At 58.3% G+C, this 19,209-nt stretch overlaps 1 protein-coding gene across 1 annotated transcript in view; it reads left to right on the forward strand.

The window, feature by feature from the left end:
• Window positions 1-19,209, forward strand: part of KCNQ1 (potassium voltage-gated channel, KQT-like subfamily, member 1) — a 313,853-nt gene that overhangs the window by 14,239 nt on the left and 280,405 nt on the right. Inside the window, exon 6 of the mRNA XM_006893373.1 lies at window positions 2-178. Coding sequence (XP_006893435.1) covers window positions 2-178 — 177 coding nt within the window. The remainder of the gene's footprint in view (window position 1; window positions 179-19,209) is intronic.

Genomic DNA, 19,209 nt, shown 5'->3' on the forward strand with positions numbered 1-19,209 from the left:
CGCCGCCCTCCGCGCCCCTCGCAGAGCCCGGCCCGCGGCTGCCCATCAGCCTGGACCCGCGCGTCTCCATCTACAGCACGCGGCGCCCGCTGCTGGCGCGCACCCACGTCCAGGGCCGCGTCTACAACTTCCTCGAGCGTCCTACCGGCTGGAAGTGCTTCGTCTACCACTTCACCGTGTGAGTACTGCGGCTCCTGGGTGACGCTCCTCTGACAAACAAAACCAGGCAAGGTCGGGCCGCGAGGTCTGATCCCTCAGGGTCTCCGCCTGTGGCTGATGAAGCCCCCGCACTTCGCAGTAGCATGCGCGGGGATGGGGAGCCCAGAGGCGACCTCCTGGGACCCGCAGTCAGGCGCTAGTCCTTATGAGATAGGACTTCTGGCGCGGTGGACTCATTCCCCGGGGACAGCTGCGGACGGGCCCACAGGGGAGGGTGCTCTCCGGTGGACAGCGCCACCCGGGACCCTATGCGAGTCCCTGGGGCATGGAGGGGGCACTGTGGGTTTTCCCTGGGGTCAGCACGGGGTTGCAGGGCCACCCGCTAACTGGCTGGGCCAGCGCCTTGCTCAGGAGAACTGATTGTCCCCCGGCAGGCAGGAAGGGGCGCCAGCTTGCCGGCCTTGAGCTGGGCACAGGTGTGCTCGCAGGGAGGGCAGGGAGCTGCACCTGGCCTTGCGGTGCCCGGCAGGTGATTCTCATCGCAGCTCCTGAATGGGGCTGGACTCTTACACGGGCGGGTCGGGCCACTCACCCCGGCCGGCTGGCCTGCACCCTCCTCTCTGCTGGCCCAGCCTGTGATCCTTGGCTCAGCGGGTCCCCAGATGCTGCTCAAAGAGGGGTGTCCTCTTGAAGCCTGTGTCTGGGTGCTCGGCTGCCTGGGCATGGTCAGCTGAGCTGGGGTTCTGGGGGCTCTTTCCCCTCTGTCACAGACAGGTTCTTGAGGTGTGCGGACAGGGGGGGCTGCTGGAAGCACCACCTCCAAAGGCAAGAGGGGGGCAGGAGGGGGAAGCTGCTGGCTTCCTTCTCCGTCACTCCTTTCTGGGCACATGGGGTGTCGGGGTGCTGCCTCCTGAAGAGAGGCCTTGGGGACCAGTGTGGCCTCTGTCCAGGCACCCTTGCTGGGATGTTGGAAGTTCCGGAATCTCGGCAGGTCTGGCTTTGGGAGTTTGACATGGACCGCAGGCCCTGGGTAGGCTTGTGGGTGTGGCTGTGGACCCCAAGAAGCCCTCCTGAGGAGGAGGCCCTGGTACCAGTTCTGGGTGGTCAGGCAGGCCTGTCACTGGCTGGGACTGCGGTGCCGAGGGCGTGTGTGGCAAGACCCCCAGAGGGCAGCTGTGGCCAGGGCCCCACCGGTTCCGTCTTGAGGATGTGGCCAGCAGCCGGCCGTGCTTGGCTGGAGGAAGCGGGCTGGCGACAGCGGAAGTTCCCGCTTGCGCGCTGTTTTCTTCCTGGCTGTGATTGTTTTGCTCTTGGACGTCGGCATAGGGGCAGGGCAGGGCCGGGCAGCCTCTGGGCTTCCCCAGCGTGGTGACCTCGGCCCGCCTCCTGCTCATGGCTAGTGATGGCCAGGGACACACTGCCAACGTTCCCTCCAGGCTGCTGCCAGCCCTCTGAGGGCACGTCTGGTCTGAGGTCCTGTGTGCTGTTCCTCAGCCCTGGTCTCCTGTGTGCAGGGCCCTGAGGCCACCTTGGAGCTGAGACTGGGGTGCTGAGATGGGATGACTGGAGCGGAGCGGGAACGGAAGTTGTCAGCATGACCTGAGTGGTTTTCTCTAGAGGAAAGAGCGGTGGACTGCAGAGGACAGGGCTGGACTATGAGAGCTAGGAGCAGGGAGCTGTGGGGTCCACCCCCTGGGAACCCCTGTCCAGCTCTCCCTCCACTTGTCTTGGCTGTCCACGGCTGACATCCTGCCTGCTGCCCAGTCCCAGCTCTGTCTCTCAACTTCATGTGCTCACCCCAGGGCTCCTGGGAACAGACCCCTTCGCCCTGAAGGGGCTGAAGACGTGGTGAAGCACTCTGTTTACAGTGTCCCTTGCTGCAGAGGACCCAGGGCTTAGGCAGACCCATGGCTGGGGGCAAACACAGGGCTGGGCAGAGGGACGCCCTCTGGCTTCAGTCTGGGGCAGAGCCGTTGCCCACACTCTGCCCTGCTGGCCTGGGGACTAAATGCCAGGATCCCGGGTTGAGGTTGGGCAGGCGCTCCAGGACCCCACCCCGCAGACAGGCTTGGAAGTGGAGGCTCCCAGTTCCAGCAGCCCTGGTGACCCGCCTCTCCTTCTCCCTTCTCCCTCAACTTCCCTTTCTCCAGCCCCTTCCCCTGCTCCCCTCATTGGACCCCCTACAGTGACACCTGAGCTAGCCCTTCTCCCCTCTGAGCCCCTGAGCTCACTGGCCCTTGTCCACTCTGTGCCCCCCTTGGGGGCCTCCGGGACGGGACGCTGGGAGCAGGGGTGACGAGGACAAGGACGGGTGTGGACAGGGAGGGCTGAGTTCCTTGTCTGCCCTCTGCCTGGCCTTCCCCAGCTCCCAGGAACTTTCAGGGGAGTTTGGCGGCACCTTCTTAGCCCGTGTTAATCATTTATGGCCATAGAGTCTGGCAGCCCTGGTGGGTCCTGTTTCCCTTCCTGACGCTGGAGGCCACTTACAGGCCATAAGTACAGGCCTGAGAGGGGCTGGGCTCGGGCCAGAAGGGTGGGCTAGAGGTGAAGAGAAGGCTGCCTGGGGAGGGGGCCATGGCCGGGGTCTGCTGGGATGTGTCCACGGCTCCTGTCATCTCTGGATGCCTGGCCCATACGTGTGGGATCCCCGACCTTACAGCCGTCATGTGGCCATGCCTGTGGCTGGTCCTCTAAGACAAGGCCCTGCATGTGGGTCTCAAGCTGTGTCCCTGGCCCTGTTGACCCTGGTGGGCTGGCCGGCCCAGTGGGGGCCTTGGCTGCCTGTCCTTTTCAGGGACAGGGACATGCACATTGCTGACCACCTGGCCTGTCCTCAGACCTGTCTGCTGTGAAATGCCAAACCCCTCCTCCCTGTACTCTTGCCGGCTTCTTGTCCTTGGACCCCATAGGGAAAGACCTGAGGGCACAAAGTGACACGAGGGTTGCACATCCCCTGCGTCTGCCTCCTCCCCGTGTGCAGAGGTGGCCTGGGGCTGGGTGTGAGGCCTGGCTTAGCGAGCACTGCCCTGGCGTGGCCGTGCTGTGAGAACGTGGACCAGGAGGGCGGGCGCTTTGGTTACAGTCACACGGCTGCCGGTGGTTTGCAGTGTTGTAGATGAGCAGCAGTGAGCTTCAGGGTGCTGGGGGGTGTCTTCTGTGGAACCTGCAGGCCCCACCCCAGTGCTGGGGATAATCACCCCAAATGGAGCTGAGTCCTGCCTGCTTGGGTTCATGGGACAGCAGAGGGGTGATGGGTGGGAGCACAAGGCATGGCCAGAACTAGCTCCCTGGGGCTGGTGAGAGTGGGCATGCCATTGCCCTCAGGAGAGCTGTGTCCCCTTGTCCCCCCCTCGCCGATCTCCGGGGAGTCTGTCTTGTTCCTGAAATAGCCCTGCCCTCACACGTGGGTTTCCCAAGAACAGAGATAAGGTTGTGCTGAGCCTGGGATGCTTGATCCTGGGTGGTGTTGAGGATACCGTCCCCTCCGCTCCCACTAGCTCCGTGGGCCTGGAGCTGACAGCGGTCCATGTCTTCATATGTGTGCTTCTGTGTGTCAAAGGGGCAGGGTGGTGGCTGAGGTCACACTGCATTCTCTCCACCTGATGACATCTGCTTGTTTGCATGACCCCTGCTCCTGCCTCGAACCTTCAGAGGCTCAGGAATCTGAAGCCGATGGCTGCCGTGGATGAAGGAGGGGCCTGCTACCCATCCAGGGTCAGCGTGGCGTATGGGTCCTGGAGCAATGGGCGGGTGGATGAACAGAGAGATGGATGGATGGATGGAAGGAAGGAGAGGAGCGATGGGTGGGGGGTGGTATAAGGATGAATGAAAGGAAGGAGGAGAGAGACAGCAGTGATTGTATGGAGAGACGGATGAATGGGGGGATGGAGAGAGAGGGATGGAGGGACTGGATGAAGGGAGGAAGAAACAAGGAAGGAGGACTGGATACGTGGGTGGATGGATGGATGGATGGACAGGTAGATGGATGATGGATGGGTGGACAGGTAGATGGATGAGTGGGTGGGTAGCTGGCAGATGGATGGATGGACGGGCGGATGGATGGATGGACAGGTAGATGGAGAAATGGGTGGGTCGCTGGCAGATGGATGGATGGACGGGCGGATGGGTGGATGGATGAGTGGGTGGGTAGCTGGGTGATGGATGGATGGACGGACAGACGGGTAGATGGGTGGACAGATGGATGAGTGGGTGGGTAGCTGGCAGATGGATGGACAGATGGATGGATGTGTGGACAGGTAGATGGATGAGTGGGTGGGTAGCTGGGGGATGGATGGGTGGATGGACGGATGGACAGATGGGTAGATGGATGAGTGGGTGGGTAGCTGGGTGATGGATGGGGAGATGGTTGAATGGTGATAGAAGTCGGGGAGTGGATGGACTTTGTGGAGGTAGGTGAAGGGAACAAGAGAGACATGGCTTTGTCGACAGGTAGAGAGATGGAGGGATAGTGAGCAGAGGGGCAGGTATACAGGGAGAAAATGGGGATAATGGAGGGAGGGATGGGAGGACATAAAGGATAGATGGTGGGTGGTGGGTGAAGGGAGGGGGTGGCTGGGCATGGACAGGTGAGTGTGATGGATGGGCACGTGCTGATGGATGGAGAGAAGACAGGACGCAGAGACCCTGAGTGAGTGGATGGTGGGTACATGACGGCTGGACAATGACATGGCCAGGTGGCTGAAAGCACACTAGTGACAGCCCCTGCCCAACACAGCACTCAGACTGGCAGCTGTCATGGTCTGGAGGCAGGAGGGGCCTGGCCCTGAGTACTGGGGGTGGTCTGCTCTGGTGTCCTCTCTTGTGGCCTCCACAGGTGGCAGCATCTGCTGGTCCTGGAGGTGATCAGCTCACTGCATCTTTTTGCAACCTCACAGTGACCCCTTCCTGGCTGTGAGGACCCTACAGTGTGGTCTGCTGCCGGTTCAGGTGCTGGTCACTTGGGTGACTGACACCAGGGCTGCCTGGTCACTGTGGGAAGGTGGGTGTGGACAAAAAGATCAGCCTTCATGAATGTCACTTGTCACCTGATCCATGAGCAAGGGGCCAGCAGGTCAGTGGGTCATTCTCTGGGACCCAGACTCAGGCCCGAGTCCCCTCTCTCCCTCCCTTGCCCCATCTCTTCCTGGATCCCAGCAAGGAGCCCATGCAACGCTTGGGTTCTGGATTCCTATAGCTCTCCTGAGCTCCATGGGGACCACATCTCCCTTACCAGCAGGGTAACCGTCCCAGGAGACCCTGTGGTCCCACTGTCATTCTGTGTGCGTGCACACACACGTATCTTGCTCTGGTCCACTCTGCAGGTCCCCCTGTCTGGATAAGCGTTCAAGGAGAGTCGCAGGCACAGCCTGACTTGGGGGTGTCCAGGCTGGATGAGGAGGGGCCAAGGCAAGCCCACCCGAGATGAGATAGAGAATGGAGGTGGAAGGGCAGAGTCTGGAGAAGCCGGTGGAGGGACCTCGGCGGGGCTGGGCAGCAGGGCTCTGCTGGAGCCCCAGTCCCTTCGAGCTATGGGGCGTGAGGCTTGGGATGGGTGGGAGTCAGAAAGTGGGGACAGCTGGAGCCTGATTCTCAAGGTGCATGTGAGTGGTGGGTGGGGCAGATTCCAGACTCATCCTAACCTGATGTGACCCCTCTGCTGTCCCGTGCCCCGACTGTGTAGAGGCTCAGATGCTGCCAGGTGAGGCTGCTCCCCACCCCGTGTCCTGAGATCAGGGACCTCCCGGGCAGGCTCTGGAATGTCCTGGCTGTCCTTGGTTCAAGGCAGGAGGGGGCGTAATGGGGCTGGGCAGCCTCACCCCATCGTTATCAGGCTCGGCTGGCCGGCTGCCCGCCACCTCACAGTCACACCACCATGGCATCTGCTGGCACCTGGCCCTTCTACGGGGGGAGTGGGGAGTGAGCTCAGGGTCCCCGTCCTGTTAGCTCAGATAGAGTGTCCAGGGTAGGGGCCGAGGCCCGAGGGGCCTCTAAGAGGCCCTGAGGCCCAGCCAGGTGCCAGCCACATATGGACATGTGCCCCTCCCGGCTTGGATTGGGGCCCCCAGGTCCTAGGAGAGGCCAGGGTCCATCAACTTGAGTGACTCAACACCTCAGTTCCTGGCCTGGCCGCGGGCTTCTGCCCGGCAACTCAGGGTCTGGCTGTGAGGGGCCGTCTGTGCAGGCTGCTCTGCGTCTTAGACCAGATGCAAACCAAACAGGAAAGCGACCCCCAGGGACCCTGCAGTACAGAGCGGAACCACCCAGGGGCTCTGAGGTTGTGATCTCTGCAGAAGCAAAGGGCCTCATTGTCCTAAGAAGCGGCTGCTGGCTTTGAACCACCAGCCTTTCAGAGAGTAATCTGACACACGGCATGCGAAGCCACTGAACCTGCCTCTTGAGTTGCTCTGACCTCTGGCACCCCCTGGTGGGCTCCGAGGAATCTTGACGGGATGAGACTGGCTGCCTTTCTCCCTCAGTGCTGCTGGTGAACTTGAACCAACAACCTTAGGGGTAGAGACCTGACAAGTGTTGTGTTATGCCAGCAGGACCCTTGAAATAACCGCAGACTGAGGACTCAAGCAACAGGGAGGTGTCCACTTGAAGTCCTAGGGCCAGGGGTCAGAGGTGGAGTGTGGCAGGGCTGCCCCTCTGAAGGCCCCCGGCGGGTCCTCGCTGGTCCCCTGCTCCTGGTGGCTCCAGGTTGCTACGCTCCCACCACATTGCTCGACTCTGTCCCCGCTGCCACGCGGCGTCTTCCGGGTCTCAGTCCAGATGTTCCTTTTATAAGGACAGCTGTGACTGGACCCCGGTCACTGTGCTGCTCCTTGACCTTGTTGACTTGATTCCGTTCCCAGAGACCCTGTTTCCACACAGCATCACGTCTATAAGATCTGAGAGTCAGCATGGGAAGCTATCTTTTGGGGGTCATGGATCGACCCTTCCAACGCCCGAGTCCTTCCTGTGTGGGGCTGTCTTCTAGGACTGCTCCATGGAGTCATTCTGCCTGGGGTTCAGTGGTCCATCTGATGTCCGCTTTGATCTAAAGTAGGACTGGTGACATGGGGCCTTGTCCCTGTGACAGGACATCCTGGGGACATGATGGTGTCCAGTGAGACAGGGCCTGACAGGGCTAAAGCAGCTGAGGGGGCACTTGGGGGAAGGGAGGAGGAATGAGGCCCTGGTGGTGCAGTGCTTAAAGAACTTGGCTGCGGCGCCTTGAACCACCAGCATCTCAGGAGGAAGGATGCGGCTGCTTTGACATCCCTATGGGACACTTCTGTGCTGTCCTCCAGGGCCGCTGGGCAGTGGAACCGACTGCACGGCTGTGGGTGGCTTTGGGGATGGTGCTGTGTCTGAGGGTTTGTGGGGTACACTGGTCCTGGCCTGGGAACGAGCTTGAGGAGGGGCTTGGCACTGTCACCAAGGTTAACCCACAGCTGATGTGCCAGTGATGTGGGGTTGGAGGGACTCGTGTGGGTCCTTCTGGGATGTGGGGTGGGCGTATGACTTGATTTTTTTTTTTTTTTTTTTTTGACTTGATTTTTTTAAAAATGACATTGAAACTATTCGCAGTACAATGCCCCAGTTATACACGCACTCCCTGCACAGCTCTGTGACGTGGGTTTCATTCTCTTAAGTTCCCTCTACCCCTCCTCCCTGGGTTTAGAAAGTTTTAATCTCTGGATTTGGTTAGAAAAACAATGCTGTTTTTAAGACAAGGAGGCCCTTGTCTTAGTTTTCTGGTGCTGCTTTAACAGAAATAGCACCAGTGATGACCCCATTAACAAGGTGCTCTCCCCGAGTCAGGAGGCTGCATGTTGGAATTCCTGGCTGGCCCTAGGGAAAGGCTTAGTCTCTTTGTCAGTGTTGGGGGCACTTACTTGCCCCTTCGGGATCTGTGACCTGGCATCCCTTGGAGATCTTGACGTGGGTCTGTCCCAGGGTCTGGGAGGTTCTCAGCTCAGGGACCACTGCTCCCTTGGTGGTTCCATGGTGTCTCCTCTCTGCTCATGTCTCTCTCCTTTGATCTCTTGTAAGAGGAAGGCTGAGGCAGGAAACACCCCAGGAAAGTCCCCTCAAAGCAGATCAGGGCTGGATGGGATCACACCCTACCATGACCCGCTCACCCCTGACTGGCTTGTCCCATCTCAGATCACACCTGTGGAATGTCTGTATCGTCACTGACTGCCTCTTATCCCCCTCCTCTGCACTGTGCAGGTGAGGGTTTACAGCGTGGGTCTACGGCATCAGATAGCAGAAGGGAGGGAAAGTGTGTAATACCGAGAGTCTCAGCCCAGCCAAGGTGACACATATTTTCAGAGAACACAGTGTAACCATGACAGCATTTTGGTTAAAGTCAGAGATGGGGGGAGATGACAGGAGGGCCCTGGTCCCAGGCTGCAGAGGTTGAGAGGGTTGCTGGACCCAAGAGGCTGGCTAGTGGGGGCTTTGGGGAGTCCTGGGCTTGGAGCTGAGTGGGTGAGCTGACTTGGGGCCTGTTTAGGGCACCCACACTGTGGGAGCTGAGCGGGTGGGCTGGCCTGGGCTCTGGGTCTCGGGGCCCAGACTTAGTGCTGAGGGAACTCCACCAGCTGATTGCAAGTGGGGATGTTTGTGGTAGGAGAAGGCAAGAGGGATAGAGCTGGGCACTCTGAAGCTGGCAGCCTCGGAGCCATTGGCCCTGTCCTAGGCTGTGCCCTCAGGACCCAGGCTGTGGGTGGTGGCCTCCTGGGTGCTGGGAAGGTCATCCCTGGGCTGGCGGCTGGCAGCCAAGCTGTCCGGGTGGCTCTGGATCTGGGTGGCTCCCAGGGGCCTCTGCCAGGCGTGTAACCTGATCTGTCCTTCCTGGAGCCAGAGCCATCATTGCCTTCTCTTCAACGTCCTTGCACCCACAGACTCCCGGGGTGGGGCCCCAGCTACCCTCATGACTTGGGGACCCCTCACAGATCTCTGAGGCCGGGGGCATTGCATAGTTATGCAGGGAGCAACCTCTGTAGTCGGGGGAGATACAGACCTGCTGGACCCATCTGCCTCATTTTACAGCTGGAGAAACTGAGGCCCAATGTAGGAAAGGGGCCACACCACTGGGGGTCATTCTGGGCTTCTCCTCCCCAGACCAGGATCCCTCCTTGCCGTCTGCTGTCCAAGTGAGACCCCACTTTCTAGAGCAAGAGTGGAGGACAGTGAAGGAAGAAACAGGCTATGGCACCCCATGCTGACCCTGTGCCCACCACTAATTCTGGGGCCCCTTTGTTGACCTTGGGCCTCATTGGTCGTGCACCCCTACTAGCCCTGCAATACCCCATTGCACTGGTCATGGGGATGCCATCAGGGGTGGGGAGCCGGCATGGGAGCTGTACCCCGTGTCCTGGGCTGTTTCAAGGTCCATCATGGACCTGGGGCATGTCCAGCCTTGTGGCTCTGGGCCCTGCACAAGACTTGCCCTGGGGGGAGCAGTCTGGCTTCTGGGATGCAGTCTGGTGGCCAGTTGCCAGGGCCAAACCCAGGTCTGTGAGATGCTGTTTCAATGGCCTGTATGGTCTGCTCAACTGAGGCCTTGCCTGGCAGACATGCCTACTACCCATGCTTGGGGGACAAGCCTGTACCCCAGGAGCACCCTGCAGACACATGGGCCCCTCCAGGCTGGTGGTGTGGCCTGGGAGTCAGCTGAGAAGCCCCCTCTCTCCCCTCCCCCAAAAGCAGCTAGCAGTTTCTGGAAGCCAGGCCCCTTCCAGGGCCTCAGAGCTGCTGTTTTCCAAATATCAAATTGCACTGAAGTTGTCAGGAGCCGTTGTGGGTGTGGGGCAGGATTTGGGGACAGGCCTGTGTGCTGAGCTGCTGTGGCCCCAGTGAGCTGAAGGCATGTCTGCTCCCCTTCAGTGTTGGAGGCCTCAAGGGTGCACGACCTTGTCTTTCTCAGATATCCCCCTCCCCTGCCGATTCAGAGCTCCGGTGGGCTTCAGGTGTGGGGTTCCTGGTCACCATTGGGCCTCATGGATGCTAGACCTAGGCTTGTCTGGGCCCTACCCCTCCTGATTCCTCCTGCTGGGGTGGTCCAAGGGTCCCAGGGGGAAGTTCTGTCGGCTGCCATTTGGGGTGGGAATAGAGCACTCCAGAGGCTGCACACACAGGTGTGAACTGTGGGTGGGGGATGCAGTGGTGAGAATTGAACACACAAGAACTGTACAAACATGTGAGGGCTTGTGCAGGCAGGTGAGGGCTTGTGCAGGCAGGTGTGGGATTGTGCAGGCAGGTGTGGGATTGTGAACACAGGTTGTATATGCCGGTGAGAAGCTGCACACAGGTGAGGATTGTACAGGTAGGTGTGGGATGTACACACACAAGTGAGGGGTATACTCGCAGCTGTGGGGGCTCCTAGTAGCCTGCACCTGTTTATGTCCACAGGTGCATGCACTGGAATTGATTTTGTCACGTGGACCCTCTGACAACACCACTGTGGACACAGGCCTCGCCCTCACGGTGCCCTCACCCCACCCCAGGTGACCACTGACCTCCTCTTTGACAGTGTACTGGGTGCTTTGTGTCCTTGAAGACTTGACATAGATGAACCACTCACTGGCTTCTTTCTTTCCTAGATTTTTGTCTTGTTTCCTTGGTAGTAGTCTTTATTTCACTTTTTATTGTGGCTTGAGTGAAAGTTTACAGAAAAAAATGTTATTGTGTTTGTATAGATTTTGGTTTTTGCCGTTAATTATAGTCCCCACGTTTGGGCATCCCACTTCCCACCCCTACCTGCGATGTTCTTCCCCACTCACCTCTCTTGCCCCCTTCCTTCCTTCTGGGCATCTTCCCAGGCCAAGGCTGCCCTTCTGGTGCTGTGTGATTGTTGTGAGGCGTGAGTGCCCCTTACAAGCCCTTCTGGTGGCGTGTGATTGTCCTGAGGAGTGAAGTCTGCCCATTTAGCAGTTGTGTCACAGGACTGAGTCGTTTCAGGCTCAAAAGGCTGCTAAGGCGACAGTCTCAGGCCCCCCCCCCCCCCCCCCGGGTCTGTTAGAGCTGCAGTCTTGTCCTTTTTCGAGTTTAGAGCACTTTTCTCTCCTCTGTCCAGGACCCTCCAGTGTGTGTCCCTGCAGAGCAGTTGGTGGTGGCTGCCCCACATGACCTGCTTCTCCTCTTCGGGCTGTTTGTGCGGCCCCATCGCCCTGAGGATTAAGGTGGAAATGCTTTCTGCTTCATGCCAGCCGGGAAGAGACCAGTCACTGCAGTGGTTGCTGACCTCCGGTCACTTCCTTCTAGAGCAGGCTGAAGGCCTGTCCCGGTGCACGGTGCCAGGCACCCCTGTGCTTAGCTTTGCCTTCGTCCTGTGTAGGCCAGGCTATCTGTGGACGGTGCTGTGCCACTGACCTTAATGACCCCTGGGGGGTGTGTGTCTGGCTTCATTGTCCACAGACTGAGCTCTGCTGTTGACCTTGGTGACCCTTGAGGGTGTGTGTCTGGCTTCAGATCCACAGAACCACTCTGAGACCCAGCCGTGGAACCGGGTGTGCCCACAGCTCATTACTTTATGGTCCCTGGTGCAGGTAGACCAGGCTTTGTTTGTGCACCTGCGAATGTTGACAGATTTTGGCGCTCATAAAGGAGGCTCCTGTTGACGTTCATGCGAGGACATGGCATTTGTTTGCAGGATGTGGGGTTTGGTTTCTTTTGCGTAGGTACCTGGACGCAAATGGTTGAGTCAGACGGCAGCTGTTGTGCCATGGAGTTGGAACACTCATTCATAGCGGACCGTCCAGCAGGTTCTCAGAAGCAGTCGGTCATGCAGGAGGAGATGCCCCATCTTCCCCCATGGAGAGCTGGTGGGTTTGAACTGTGTACCTTTGGCTTGGCAGTACAGCTCCTTACCAGTCGGTCACCAGAGCTCCCAGTTATGTGGTGGTTGTTGTGTGCCCTCAAGTTGGAACGACCTGTAGCTGACCTTCCAGTGGGTTTCAGAGGCAGCAAACCACATGTGAGGAGATTGCCCATCCATGTCCCATGGAGCAGCTGGTGGATTTGAACAGTGTACCTTTGCACTGGCAGTACTACTCCTTACTGTGTGGTCGTCATGGGGCCAATTACTTAAGACCTCTTTTCCAGGGAGGCTGCACCGTCTTGCGTCGGCTGTGCTCTCTGGGCCTCCACTTCGTCCCCAGCTCCTGGCCTGGTGGCCTTTCTGGTCTCGGTTGCTCTGATGGGTATGCAGCGATGTTGTGCACTTTCTTCTTGCAGTACGTGTGTGGATAACGGCGTTGATGTTTGCACCAAGCTTGTTTGTCTAGCTGGCTCTTCCTTGGTGGAGTCGCTGCAAATCCTTTGCCCATTTGGAAACAGAGGTGTGTGTTTTCTCACAAGGCTTTTAAGCGTTCTTTATGGTGCTGGACCGCTAACCCAAGGATGTCAAGCAGTTGGAGTCCAGTAGCCGCATCAAGGGGGAGCAATGGCCAGTCCTCTCCCTTAAATATTTACAGCCTTGCGGATGGGAGACAGGTGGCCATGAGACAGAATTGATTGCTGAAAGTGGGCTTTTTATATATTACGTATACAAGCTCTTTCCCAGAGGTGCTTTGCAAAGGTTTGCCCCAGTCTGTGACTTGTTGGCTTATTGTGGGCATGCATTTCTGATTTGAGCAAAATTTACAAAGTATATTGGTTTTCCATTTAGCTGTTCAGATGCATTGTTTTGTGAGGACACCTCCATTGTACCCACTTCCTCCCTGTGATTCTAGCTTCCATTAACCCTTTCCTTCCTGCGTCCTGAGCTCTTTCTCTGCTGGGGCACTGCCCTTCAGGTCTCATGTCAGCGTGGGCTTGGAACAGAGTCTAAAGAACCAAAACCCATCCCCTCGCGACTCTGTGGGGCAGATTGGAACTGGCCTCTGGGGTTTCCAAGCCAACAGGTCTCTGTGAACGCCGAGCGCCCGTCCTGCTTGTGGGGGGGGGGGCGGCTGGGGCTTTGGAGCGCTGATGTTTGACTGGCCCTGAGTGCTTTGACTACTGTCCTTGACCCACAGCATGCCTGCCTTTGAAGAATGATTTCCAGCTTTGAGGACGCTAGTTACTGCAGCAGTTGTTTGTGGGGTGCACCCTCAGGGTCTTTGCTGAGGAACCCTTTCTGGCCTCCAGGCTTGGAACTTGTCTTCTGCACCTCGTGCATTTTGGGGTCTGTTGAAGCCTGTGACCCCCCCCCCCGGGAGGGTTTGGGTAAGGACTGCCTGTGGAGAGCTCACTGCCAGGAGATGGGACTGGGATTCGAACCCAGAATTCTGAGCCTTCAGCAGTGTGGTCTCTAGGGGTCCCCCATAGCACCCCACCCCAAGTGCTGCTCTAACAGGCGGGGCTGGCCGGGACTTCACCCAGACACATCCTTGTTTGCTTTCACTCCCTCTCTTCGTCTCTTCTTTCCTCCCTCTCCTGCCCTGGGGTGAACCTTACCTCAACCCCACAGATGTGTCTCAGTCTCCGTCAGCAACTGTGGGGCCTTAGAGATCCTCAGAGGAGGGGCTCACTCATGTCGCATCTCACAGGTGTGGTCTGAGCAGGGAGGGGTCCTCGGCACATGTGTGCACACAGGTGTGTCCACGTACAGGTGTCTGTATGCACATAAAGGCATGTCTCTGTGTGTATGTGTGAGAGAGGGAGACAGACAGAAAGATGGAGACAGGCCTCCACTCACAGGACAGAGCTGGAAGGACCCCTGGGGACAGGGGTTAGTCAACAACCTGGGCTTTGTCCTGATTGGCTCTCTGCCTGCCACGTGACCTTACCCCCAGCCCTCAATTACCCCCTCCTCCTCGGGGGGGTGCATGGGGAACTGGCCCTGCCCGGGGTGGGGACCTGGCCTGTTTGAGGTTTGACCACGGTAGCATGGTGGACACAGCAAGTGTGGCCCATCCTCTGTGGACTGAGGGCCCTCTGAGGTTGGGGTGGATTCTCGGCTTAGTGCCCAGTCCCTGGGCTCCCTGCACCCGGGGACCCAGTTGGCACAGGCTCAGGGATCCGGGTAATGGGCGTGCCTGGGCTCCACAGGTGCTTGTCTGGCTGGGGCTGGGGGGCACCCATGGACCCTAGCCCATCTTCTGAGCAGTGTTTGTCTGGGAGTCCTGGGGGCCCAGCCCACAGCCCCAGCTTGCCACCAGCCACTGTGACAGAGGCATGGAAAGGTCCTTCCCTAGGTTGAGGAGTGGCCGGCACAGGCCGTGTGTGGGCATGCTGGGGCCTGGCTCAGAACGACCCATTATTGATTCCTTTGTTGCACCTGTAATTGCTGTCAGATACCTCTCCAGAGTACTGAAGAGCAATGATGTCAATCTGGAGACTAAGGTGCACCTGATAAAGGCCGCAGTCTTTGCAATCACTTGTCATGCATCAGAGATCTGCACAATAACTAGGGAGGATAGAAGGGGAATTGATGCCTTTGAGCTGTGGTGCCGGAGAAGAGTACTGAATGTACCATGGACTGCCAAGAAAACAAACAGATTCATCCTGGAGAGGGCGAGACCAGGCTGCTCCTTGGAGGCAAGGATTCTGAGGCTTCATATGACATACTTGGGATGTGTTGCAAGGAGGGACCAGTCCTTGGAGAGGGACATCATGCTTGGGAGGGTGGAGGGACAGTGCAGGAGAGGAGGACCCTCTATGAGATGGATTGATTCAGTGACTGGGGTAATATAGGGGTGGGTGTGTCAGAGACGATGAGGTTGGCACAGGGTCGAGCAGGGTTTAGGGCTCTTATATGTAGGGTCGCTATGAATTGCAGGTGTAACAGCAACAACAACAACCACCTGTAATTGCACAACTTATCGGGTGGGAGATGTGCTGGTGGCCGGGTGGCAGGTCGCAGAGGACTAGGGGGTATGGCTGGAGGGGGGCTGGGTTGGGGAGGGGCTCCTTGTGGGGCCCGGTGCCCTCCTGGCTCCATCTGCCCACGGACTACATCCTGGCCCCTTCTGGGTGCTTGGTGTGGATCAGATGACCGGGGACCCCCTGTGGTCCACCAGTGTTACCTGGAGATGAGCCTGTGGGGAGGTTGGAGTTGGATGTGATGCCGATGGATCAATCCAGATTGTGACGACAGTGGGCAAGCTCTGAGCTCGGGTGCTGGTCTACGCCGTGTGTGTGGACGTGCTTGGCATTCTGCCTCAGCTCACTCACATTTGGGGAAACTGAGGCAGGAGGTGCCACTGTGGCAGGGCAGCACTGCCCTGGAGCCCAGGCCGCTGACCTCAGGGACGGACGGCGACCTCACTGTCACTGCTTTTGTTTGGCTGTGAAATGTGAAGCGCTCAGAGCCGCCAAGTCGCTGTTCTCCGCGTCTCCCAGCAAGCCCCTCCCCTGGGACAGTCATGGCGGGTGCCCCTTCAGCCTCCAGCAAGCTTCTCATTCCCCACAGGAAGCCCGAGCCCACCACAGTCCCTCTGCCCCACCCCACCCTCAGCCACTGGCAACCACCGTCCACTTCTCCACTCGCTGGATCCACTGGTTCTGGGCGTTTTATGTGAACACAGCCAGATGACGTGGGGCTGACAGACGTCCCTCACGGAGCCCTGGTAGTGCAGTGGTTAAGTCCTTGACTCCTAACCTCAAGGACAGTGGTTTGAGGCTACCAGCTGCTTTGCGGGAGAAAAGATACCGCAGTCTGCTTCTGTGACGGTCACAGCCATGAAGCCCTGGGGTCAGTTCTGCTCTGCCCTGCAGGGTCACTTTACGTTGGGGTTGTTGAGCGAGAGGGAGGGTGGGTGTCAGCCCCTCGGTGTCTCTGCTGTTTAACCAGGTTATGGGATCACAGCTGAGGCCATTTTTCTGTGTGGTCAGCACGCTGACCTGTGTGTGAATGGGTCCTGCTCGCCATCCCTCCACCTGCGGTCACCGGCCAGTCAGAACAGTGTCCTGTGTGTGGACGAGCCGCACTCTGCTGCCTGTTCCTCTTCTTGGGACACTGTGTGGACAGGCCCCACTCCACCATCCATCCATCTGCTGGGGAAACTAGGTGGTCAGCACAGTGACCTGTGTGTGGACAGGCCCCACCTCATTGTCCCTTCATCTGCTGAGGACACGGGGTGGTCAGCACACAGTGTCCCACATGTGGACTGGCCTGTTTCTGCCATCTGTCCATTTGCAGTGATGTGGGGTGGTCAGTACAGTGTCCCATGTGGATGGGCCCCACTCTACCATCCATCCATCTGCAGGGACACGGGGTGGTCAGCACACAATGTCCCATGTGGATGGGCCCCACTCTGCCCTCCGTCCATCTGCTGGGGACACAGAGTGGGCAGTACCTGTAACCACCCTGCATGTCCTGCGGGAGCAGGTGCTGGGAGCATTTGCTCAGGTGCCTGTTTCCTGTCTCTTTGAGTGTGTACCCAGGAATGACATGGTGGGGTCAGGGGGCACGAGGCCTCCCTGGCCACTGACCAGAGCTAGGCTGCCGGTCACTCAGCAGCTGTCCGAGGGGCCCCCTGTGTAGATGCATCCCGGGGTAGTCTGCCCCTGCGGCCCCTCCATGTCCACCTTGTCCTCACCTTCTGTGTCCCCAGGACCTTCCAGGTCTACGCCCCACCCCTGTCCACTGGTGGAGGCTGCTCTGTGATAAGAAGAACACAGAGTGACACCAGCCAACGAGGAGCCTGGGGAGGGCGTGACTGGGGGCTGCTGGACCCGCCGGCCTGGCCCTGTGTGACGGTGACCTTCTAGTTCTTGAGTTCCCACCACCATTGCCTGCCTTCCTCTCGCCTATCGCTGTAGATGCTGCTTCCACTGGGCTCTGACCTGTCTGCCCCCAGGACACACGCCCCAGGCCTCCTCACACTGAGTCTGGGGGATGCTGTGCGCCCCTACCCAGCCCCCCAGAAGGAGCAGCACTGGGGTCCCCACGTCCACACCTCCTCCTAGCAGCCTTTTCTTTCCCTGGACAAGGACCCCGACTCATCTGCTTTCTCCACCTGCGTATCTCACACCCTCAGCCTGCACCTTCCGGCTCTGTGTCATTGAGTCAGAACCGACCCATTGCAGACCCTCCAGGGGGTTTTCAGCGGCGGTTTGATCACACAGGGCGAGATTGGTCATTATTGTCCCTTGGAGCGGCTGGGGGAGCCGAACTGTATACCATTGGGATTGCAGAGCAGTGTCTTACCGCTACGCCACCAGAGCTCCGTTAGAAACATTGCACATCGAAAACTTGCACTCAAATGCATGTTGTGTGTAAAAGTCACGCCACGCCGTGTGCCAGTGGAAGCGATTCAGACACCGTGACCCTGCAGGACAGGTCAGAGCTGCCCTGTTGGGTTCCTGAGGTTGTGGTGGTCACAGGAGCCGACTGCCGCTGCGTCTCAGTGACAGAATCCCCACCTTCCGTGTGGGGCCCCCATTCCTCTCCTGTCGGTGCAACTCGCAGAGTCACACCTGTCTGTCGGCAGAGCATGCGTGCTGCCGGGATGCCTGACCAGCATCCAGCAGGTTCTGCAGTGACCTGCAGAGCCCGCCCGTGAGCACTCGGCGCTGACCGGGCCTGGTCATTCTGTGGCCCATGGGGTCACTGTGCATCAGAGGTCACCCACAGGACAGCTGGCCGCACCATCATAGCACACACGAGATGTTAACAGCAACATATACAACACGTGCACACTCAAGACACACGAGGCACTAACACCACACCATGTGTGCACCCCCCCCCCCCGCACACGTACATTCAACTCATGGGAGACGCTAACAGCAGACGGGCACATACACAACACAGTCAGGAAACTGACACAAATGAAACTTCTGTACACACAACACACAAACGTCACATACAGGAGACACTAACAAAAGGACAGCGTGCTCACACACAGCAGAGTGGCTATGTAAGCCGGTGCCAGCCGGGGAAGGGTGGCTGAGGTCCGTGTGGATGTGCCCACACGTGAGGGACAGAGCCCGTCCCCCGGGACCCCTCCGCTGGCCTCCGAGGTGCGGGAGGAGGGCTCATCCCCCACTGGCCTTCAGCTCCGCAGCCCAGCACCTCTGCAGAACACACCTGGCCGACTAGGGTTCCCCTTCTAATTTCTTTCTTCCCCTTTTAGTTCTCATCACACCTTCGATCTCTCCTTACATGAGATGAGGCTGTGGTGGGGTTGAGGGGCTGGTAATTCCACCCCGAACCCTCTTACAACTGTTTATCAGATCATGGGGGGGCTGTGTATTTTCTTTTTTTTTTTTTAATTTAGGTTGTTTATTTTTCATTTCAATAAACATCTACAGAGATTTTGGGGTTCCATTCATTCATTGTTGCACCCTTCTCCCCGCACAAACCCCTCCCCCTCCCCCACATTTGCTCCTCTCCTTGAAAAACAAAAGAAAAACTCACTCATATTATCGTGAGTGTATTTTGGGGACACCATCCAGGACAATGACAGAATCTAGGTGAGTGAGAGTGTGCGTTCAGCCCCAGGCTCCTGGTGTTGGCAGCTGTGCCGTGGTTCTTTCCAGCGTGATGTCTCTGTTCCTGAGGACACACAGCTGAGTGGTCATCAGAAAACAGGCCTAGTGGATCCTACCTGCGCGTGGACACTGAAGACAGAGGGCAGTGTAAGAGGGGAGAGGGAGCCCGACCTGGTGGGATGTGGGCAGTGCAAACCGCGGGTCATCTGGAGGCAAAAGTGTTTGGGGGTTCCTTGTCCTCTTCCAGCTGGTTGGTGTGTTTTTTTTTGGCATGCAGTTTAGACACATAAATGAAAAGTGACCACAGTCATGCTGACATTGCCGCAAAACCACACCAGCTGGGCGCGGTTCCTGGCCCCCACCAGGAGCATGTGACGTCCTGAAGATGCTGCAGATGACCTCCCCACGAGGTCAAAGCAAAGTGGCTTTGGAAGATTACATTTCTCTGATGACAAAGCTTAGAAATATTCAAAGAATGGTGGCTGCTGGTGTGAGATGCCTTCATGGCATCTCCAGCCCACACCCTGGCCCATCTCGTGCCCTCCTCACTGGCCACTGGGCCAATCCATCCCATCGAGAGTCTTCCTCTCTCTCAGAGACCCTCTACTTTACCAAGCACGATGGCCTTTTCTGAGGCTG

Source organism: Elephantulus edwardii, unplaced genomic scaffold, assembly GCF_000299155.1.
Source record: "Elephantulus edwardii isolate Elephantulus edwardi_28Jun2011 unplaced genomic scaffold, EleEdw1.0 scaffold00126, whole genome shotgun sequence".
NCBI lineage: Eukaryota > Metazoa > Chordata > Mammalia > Macroscelidea > Macroscelididae > Elephantulus > Elephantulus edwardii.